This window comes from Gavialis gangeticus, unplaced genomic scaffold, assembly GCF_001723915.1.
Source record: "Gavialis gangeticus isolate Ggan-Ray unplaced genomic scaffold, GavGan_comp1, whole genome shotgun sequence".
Lineage (NCBI taxonomy): Eukaryota > Metazoa > Chordata > Crocodylia > Gavialidae > Gavialis > Gavialis gangeticus.
The window spans coordinates 35,989,972-35,998,559 of NW_017728993.1; the positions used below are offsets into that span (position 1 = coordinate 35,989,972).

Sequence of the window (8,588 nt, forward strand, 5' to 3'; positions counted from 1 at the left end):
GTGTGTGTGTGTGTGTGTGTGTGTGTGTGTGTGTGTGTGTGTGAAAGAGAGCGTGTGAGACAGCACACAGGAAAGAGAGAGAAAGAGAGAATGAGTGAGCGCTATGAACCGATTTTACTTGAATACAAATACTGTATTTCTGTTAACTATTAAATACTGGCTTGCTTTGGAAAAGCTGACCTGTACTGGTTTAAAATGTCTACAGACCTCAAGACTTCCCAAAGGTAAGACTGCAACAAGTAAGTCATGCTATTTTGGACTTAGCCACTGAGAAGAACAGGGGACAAAAGCCAATTATCCATTCTTGAGGTAGTGAAGTCATAGGGTCTACCCTCGTGTCAGTCTAAAAGGGCATGTTCTCAGAGAGATATAGTGATTCTAGCATTTGTTACAATCATCAATGGAAATTATACTGTATTTAACATATATATACTCATATTAAAGATCAGAAAGGTTTTTACATAAATCTGTTGTAAGGGTTTACCCGACTAAGAAGAAAAAACGGATACTTTTTTTCTGCCCAGAGAATGGTGAGGCTTTTCTGTATAGTCTGAAGCATTCTGTCTACACATACAAATGCCATAAAACTCACAAATACTGCATTGCAAAGATTGAGCTAGGTTTAATGTGGACTTCCACAGATGTTGGAACTTGATGTGGAGTTCTAAGTCAACTGCTATGCCAAGGTCAAAATTTTAAACAATATATCCAGATTGCCTAGTGTCTGGTCTTTTCAGTGTTCTCAGATACATTTGCTCTGTTATAAGATGCAAACATAAATATACAGCCAGTCTTGGAAAAATCTGAACGTAAACATGCTGAAGAGTTCATGCATGGAAATGTCATTTAAAGAATCATACGCACTAGTTGTAATGAAAAAGTACCTGGAACTATATTACACAAATGAATGGTGTACTTCCAGCAATATACGAAGAATGTGTATCAATTCAGGGCAGTAAAATTATTGCAATAATACCTTATTGTACAATGAGCAGTTGAACTAATTTATTTGTAAAACTGCAAAACATGATAAGATGAACAATAAAGACCCACACTTTAAGTTAGCAGTCAGCAATGTTTTCAGCCAGCAGGCCGCAACAACCCAGCTTGGGTCCAAAGCAAGACAGGACTAGGGCTCTGCCACAGCACAGTACAGAGTACAAAATACCTTTGGCTCTGTCCCGGGTCCAGTGGTCCATGGGCTGTATTTTTCCCACAGGCCCTAGGTGGCTGACACTTTCAAGCCAATCGAAGACCAAATCTTTGAGCAGAGCAGCCACATACTCGTCATTTTTGTTTTCAACCACAGTTAAAAGTAAATGACACTTATTTTCATTTTTACACAATTTCTTACCTCAGGCCCAGGAGGACCCGATGGCCCCTGGGGTCCAGGTTCTCCAGTTTTCCCCTTAAAAAGCGAAAAATAATTTTAAATTGGATAGGAAATCACAGCCTTATAAAAAAAACAGATTTGTAATAGAAAGTGCTTATCAAAATAACAATCAAAATACTTAGCTGGATTTTACACTTCATTTCTTTGTCAATTTAATTATGAAGATTTCTTTATTACTGGTATTCTTAATCGAACATTTTTCTTTTTTTACAACTACAACAATGAAGATGATAATTTCTAGATGTTTCAAAATAGGGCTTGTTACAGGAATTGTCATATAAACTCGACTGTGGGTGTGTTCCTCTATGGCAGTGGTTTTCAACTGAAAACAAGTGGCGTTCAACCCCTGGGGGTCTGCTGACTGTCTCTGAGGGGTCCGTGAAGGATGACTATGATCAATCAAAAGTATGAGAATTCAAAGGGGTCCTCACCTTCATCTGAAATTTCCACAGGGGTCTGCACCTCCATTTGAAATTTATTAGGGGTCCAAAATTAAAAAAGGTTGAAAATCACTGTATCTAGGGGTACAGTGGCAGAGCAGATAATTTTAGTCTTATGAGGTTCAGCAAGGACAAATGCAAAGTCCTGCACTTAGGATGGAAGAATCCCATGCACCAGTACAGCCTGGGAACTGACTGGCTAAGAAAAGGACTTGGGGTTACAGTAGACAATAAGTTGGATATTAGTTAGAAGTGTGCCCTTGTTGACAAGAAGGCTACTGGGCTGTGAGAAGCTTCAGTCATTAATTTGACTGGGCGGAGATATGGCCCGATTCAGCAGCCAAATCTCTGAATCCAAATTGAATCAGGAGAACCATTTATCTCTCCGAATCAAATCAGAAGCCTCTGAATCAATTTAGAAAGATTTGATGATTCGGACATAGACACGGATTTATATGTTTTTCTACATACCTCAAGGTACCAGGCAGCTCATGAATGCTGAGATGGTGGGGCAGATGGAGCCTCCCATGGGAGAGCAAGGGGTCCCCAGTGTACTTGGTGGTGGACCCGGAAGTGGACCAGAAGCACTTCCGGTCCACTTCTGGGTCGGCTGCAGAGTGTGTGGGGGACCCCCCTCCCCGGCTATGTGACTGGTACTTCCTGGGTCTGGGGGGGCACCCAGGGTCCCCCTGTGGCTGACCGTCGAGCCAGGGAGGCATGGGAGGGGGTCCACGACCAAGCACCCAGGGGCCCCCGGCGCTCCTGTGGGAAGTTCCATCCACCCCACCATCTCAGCATTCATGAGCTGCCTGGTACCTTGAGGTATGTAGAAAAGACATTTAAAGCTGTGTCTATAGCCAAATTGCTGATTCTCTGAATCAGATGCAAATCTTCAGATCTTTGATTTGGCTGAATTGGATAGGAGCAGTGATCTGAATTAATGAATAGAATCATTGTCCCCCAGATCAGGCCGAACTCAAATCGAATATGGCCTGCTTCGCACACCTCTACTGGGCTGTGTTAGTAGGAGCATTGCCAGAAGATTGAGGGAAGTAATTACTCCGATTTACTCTGCACTGGAAAGGCCACATGTGGAGTACTGTGTCCAGTTTTAAACCTCGCCTTCCCCCTCCCCCCCCAAAAAGAAAAAAGACGTGGACAAGTTGGAAAGAGTACAGTGGACAGCAATGAAAATGGTTAGGGGGCTGAGGCACATGACTTATAAGGAAAGGCTGAGGGAACTGGGCTTGTTTAGTCTTCAGAAGAGAAGGCTGAGGGCGGATTTGATAGCAGCCTTTAACTACCTGAAGGGTGGTTCCAAAGAGGATGGAGTGAGACTGTTCTCAGTGGTGACAGATGACAGAACAAGGAGCAATTGTCTCAAGGTGCAGCAAGGGAAGTTTAGGTTAGATATTAGGAAAAACTCTCTCACTAGGAGGGTGGTGAAGCACTGGACCAGGTTACCTACAGAGGTGATGGAATCTCCATCCTTGGAGGTTTTTAAGGCCTGGCCTGACAAAACCCTGGATGGGATGATCTAGTTGTGGATGGTCCTGCTTGGAGCAGGGGGTTGGACTAGATAACCTCCTGAGGTCCCTTCCAACCCTAATTTTCTATCATTTTGCTACTGCTCTAGAGCCAAAATACTAATATATGGTAAGTAACTTTCCAAAAATTAAGGTCTGGATTATCAGAATCAAAACATCCTTTGTTTTACTGCTGCAAACCATCTCAGTTCTGCAGTGTTAGCATTGCAACACGGGACATGATACAGCCAAGCTAACTCATCCTCAGGGCTGCTTCCCTGCCTCAGCATTTGTAAAGTCAACGGGAACAGAAGCACTGCACAGAAATTATCAAAAGCACTTAAACCACAGAATCCATAACCTCCCCCAGCCCTGTGATAAAAGATTAGCCCCACTTAGTCCAAGTGGCAACCTGGCAGCCCCCATTTTTATCTGTGAAATTGGTTCAAGCAATACACTTGTATTAATTAATTTGCACATGAATGCTCCACAGTGTCACTGAAGTTGTGGATTAAAAAACAACTGACATACACACATCCAGAGGACTCGATGGATGCCTGTAGATATACGGGGAGGCTGCTCCAATGCACTGTAATTACAGCGCATCAGAGCAGACTTGATTAAAGCGCCCTCAGTGCCATTTTGAAGTGCAGGGATGCTGATACATGAGATGCTGAGGGCATTTAATCTGAGCAGGTCTTTGAGCCACTCCAATTAAAGTGCCCCCCCATGCACATGTAAAAATGCCCCATGACTTCCGTGAAAAGCTAACTAGTTAGCTAGTTTAATCATCACCTAACAGAATTTCTACACTTATTTTAAGCTATATACATTTGGGGAAAAGTGAATTATTAGTATAACAATGATAAAGTATGTGTTAAATATATGTGGACTAATTATGGTCTGAGTGGAACTGAAAAGTCTGGTCTGCTGGATTAGTGAAAGAGCAGAAAAAGACGTATCCTGGGCAGGAATCTGATTTCACTTACATAAGGGCTGTCACTTCCATAACTCCAAATAAGTCAATTCTCAATTTACACCAGTATAAAAGAGGTTTTAAATAATCCCTAAAATGCATGGTTTTTCTGAACAATGAAAACAAGCGTCAGCACTTGTGGTGCATATTGACGTAACCACAGTGCAAAAAGGTGGGCAAACTTACAGGTTGTCCAGGCTTTCCTCGGATCCCTGGTGGTCCTGGCAAACCAACAGCACCCTTAAAAGAATACATCTATTAAATATTGTTGAAAATGAACTGAGCATTACATCATAGGTAGTAAAAACAATGGCTTCACTTTACCACTCAAACCAGATTTCAGATCTATTCAGCTGGATCTGAAATGTGGTCTTCCACTCAGATTTCAGAAAAATAATTCCATTAGGTTACATTATTGTAGTTATTTCTGTTATAATAACATCTTTATGAGACCAAAATATAATCAGATTTTTTTTTGTAAAAACAAGATTCCAACGTTATTTAAGAGTTATGGATTAACTAAAAAAATAATTACTCGAAGAGGAGAGAAAAAAAAATTATTATCCATTTTTCTAATATCTAGGGACATCCTGGCCTGTCTAATCAATAGTTTTGTCTGGCTGCTGCCCCTGGGGTTTAATCACTTCAGGTTTGGTACAACTGGATTCTTTCTGCTTCAACAGCAAATGTGCTGCATAACAGTCTCTTAATGAGTTTTGGTAGGAACCAGACTGCTCCATGCTGTCTTTGCTACTTTACATTTTCTGGCATGAATCTCTGTCCACATGGCAGACTGAATTTGGCCCATACATTTTGTATGTCTTTGATCATTTATTTCTCAAACAGAGTAATTAATGCTACAAAAATGTAGTAGCTGTGTGGCATTCAGTAGCTGTTACCTGCCGAAGTCTACTTTAATCAAAATGATGTGCTGCAATTTAAAAGAAGATAGGGCTACTTACAAGCAAAAAACTGTCAAGGTGGTGCTGGTCTAAATTACCTTGTCTCCTGGATACCCCTGGTCTCCCAGATCTCCTGCAATGCCTTGTTCACCCTGAACAACATATTATTTTATGGAGACACATACATGCAGCTTTAAATGGTACATTTTTTCAAAATGACAGAAGTAAAAACATGTAAATTAGAGGCCTAGAAAACTTGACTTACGGGAAAAGGTTGAAAGAATTATGATGATTTAGTCTAGAGAAGAGAAGACTGAGATGGGATTTGAAAGTAGTTTGCAAATACGAAGAGGATTGTGATCAATTTTTCTTCATGTCCATGGGGGAACAGGACAGGACAAGTTGTAATGGCTTTACATTTCAGTGAGAAAGATTTAAGTTAGATTCTAGAAAGAACTTTCTAAATAAAAGAGTGTTTAAGCACTGGATTGGATTACATAGAGGAGTTGGGGAATCTTTATCAATGGGAGTTTTTATGTACAGGTGAGAGACGAACAGGATGTCTGGGATAATTTGAACAGAAACAATCCTGTGCTGAGTGAGGAAGACCTTCTGAGGCCTCTTCCAGCCCTATTCTGTGAGCATATGAAATCAGGATACTTAAATCTAGTAACAAAATTCTTGGAATGATAGTGCAGGATGTATCATTGTAAAAAACAGTCCTGCCAAAACCACTAACATAGCTCTTGCTGTTAGTACATATAGTAGGAAGGGTATAGTCTCAGTCTACATTTGTTTGAAAAGAAAACAGAAGAGCAAATAATTCAAAATAAGGGAGGGCTTGCAAAATAAACATCTTGCTCAATTATTTGATAAAGAAAGCCCAAAGTATCTCTATGATAATGGAAATATTTAGATCACCTTATCACCTTTCATTCCGGGTTGTCCCATACTTCCTGGGAGTCCCTATTAAAATAAAAAGAAATATCAAAGTTTTACTATTATATAGAAAACATTAATGGCATGTAATGAATGCTAATGGGAGTTCTGCTTAACACCATACCATTGGCCCAGGAATTCCAGAAGGTCCACTAGGTCCCGCAGGCCCCATGCCACCCTAAAATACAGTAAGTAAAATGAATGCTTGTGGGAGGATTGGTAACACACAATTGCATCTCTTAGCTATATGTTGGTGTGATTCCTTTCTAACCCAGGCTGATAGCAATCAAAAATCATTTTCATTAGAAAAATGGATTGGTACTGCAAAACATTTATCTCAGTCAGGTGTCCATCTAACAAACTTCACAATCATTGGTAGCTTCTACCTGGGGAACGGTGAGGTGTCCAGAATTAAAATACTCTATCACCTATATGTACCCAGAAGGAGAAGGCAACTTGATAGAGAAGAATGTGGAAAATTTCTTGTATACCTGTACATTTTATACCTGAGACTGCAAGTCCGATGCAGCACTGTTCTGTCAGCACCAAAGGAACTATTCTCCTGTGAATAATGACTCTAAAGGAAAGGCTGTGTGGGATTTGTCATCTTTCAGCAACTTCCACATCAAATATACTCAGTTTACAAGTAACTGTATAAAATGTTTTTTTCCTAAACACCAGCTGTGCAAACTTAGTTTAAGCTGTGCCAATCAAGATAGATCCTTTCATTTGCACGCAGCTTTAACCAGTAAATAAAGGTGAACAAAATCTAGTACTACACTGCTCCCCCAGGCAATTTAAACTTGCAGTTCTACTACTAGATGCTAGAAGAAAAGAAACAAAAGAAAAATTAAAGGAAAAACTAAAGAACCAGCCCCTATACTGCTGCAACATAATTGGCTGAAATGATCTGATAAAGGCTAAAACCATTAAGAGAAGGGCTAATGCTTTTGCACTTTATGCAACTGGTGCAATACCTGAAAAAAATGTAGCCCAGTTACTGTGACTGCCATGAAAGAATGCAAGGGAAAAGTCTAAGGACAAGATCTTTTGTTATTTTCTGATATCATAAAAATAACATGGAAAAAATGGGAGATTCCCAGGTACAACCCCTTCTAAACTTTAGCACATGTCTGTTGACTCTCTTCAAACTTTAGTGATAAAGAATACTTAATATAGTCTCAATACACATTCTTCTGCAGCCATCATCAGCTTCATGGATAGTTAAATGAAAAAGTAAGATTGAGGACTCAACTTCCCAATGCTTGAGAAAACTCTCAGGGAAACTGATCTCTCCACATTTGCTTCCAATCCTCCATGGCTGATTTAAGGATCTGTTTTACCTTGGTAGGTGCTGGCAGGAGGACTGAACACTGCATTGTAACACCCTATTTTTTTCTGCAGGTATGGCAGCAAAGCAAACTCACTTAAGCTGTGTTAGTGGTACCAGAAGTATGCTGGAATATGCACTCAGAATGAGAAAGATGCTGCCTTCAGAAGCACACAATGGACTCTGCACAGAAACATTACATTTACAAAAGCAATAGGAGGACATTTCAGATGGATTTCACAAAGTACAGGTCATGGTCTAATATAGCTGAATCTAGACTAGGGAAAAACATTCTGATAGAACTTAAATGTGGGCTTCTCCATTGTCTTCTGGCACTTCAAACTGAAGATACAGATTTCTGCTCCAAGTACGTTCAAAGGAAGATGTATCACCGTTTGTTGCACTGAGATGAAGCAAACCTGTGAAATTAAATACTCAGATGACAGCTTAACCAATATAATCAATTTTTAAAACTGTTGTGTGTTTTAGGGCACACTGATTGGTTTGGCTGAAACATTATAACAGGTGTTGAATGAACAAATCCACATGCCAGTCCAAGGGGAAGAGAAAAGGGAAACTTACCTAGTTAGTGAACTGGTGACTCAGTTATTGTGTTTTTTAATTTTATTTACAGAATTGCAAACTTTTCATAGTTAAGACAATACACACCTTGGCCTCATCCAGATGAACATGGACATTTGGTTCCCTGGGGGCAACCAGCAGTGGCATACCTTGTGCCGCTGCTAGTTGTCCCCAGGGAATGCCTGTGCCACATACCCTCTAGCACACAACAAGTTACTCTGGCTGGGGTAGGGGAGGCTGGGGCCCCTGAAGGTGCTGTCCTGAAGGCCTCCTGGGGCTGCAGCAGCAGCAGCCATCCTGCAGCATCCGCCATCCTGCCGCTTGGATCCAAGCCAGCAGCCAAAGCATGGCTCTGGCCAGCCTGGTTCTGGCTTTGAGAAGCACATGCTGCCCCTGTATATGCCAGTCCACATTTTTTTGTGCAGGTTTTTTTGACCCCTCAATATCCAGGGGTCAACTTCCCACCCCTCAATAAGTCTCCCACACCAGTCAAAAAGGAG

The 8,588-nt window shown here is 40.9% G+C and overlaps 1 protein-coding gene across 2 annotated transcripts in view; it reads right to left on the reverse strand.

The window, feature by feature from the left end:
- COL24A1 (collagen type XXIV alpha 1 chain) overlaps positions 1-8,588 on the reverse strand; it is a 301,453-nt gene that overhangs the window by 167,172 nt on the left and 125,693 nt on the right. For both annotated transcript variants that reach the window (XM_019501556.1, XM_019501555.1), the window contains 5 exons: positions 6,301-6,354; positions 6,159-6,203; positions 5,336-5,389; positions 4,522-4,575; positions 1,355-1,408 (listed from right to left, as the gene is read on the reverse strand). In XM_019501556.1, the coding sequence (XP_019357101.1) occupies positions 1,355-1,408; positions 4,522-4,575; positions 5,336-5,389; positions 6,159-6,203; positions 6,301-6,354 (261 nt within the window). The remainder of the gene's footprint in view (positions 1-1,354; positions 1,409-4,521; positions 4,576-5,335; positions 5,390-6,158; positions 6,204-6,300; positions 6,355-8,588) is intronic.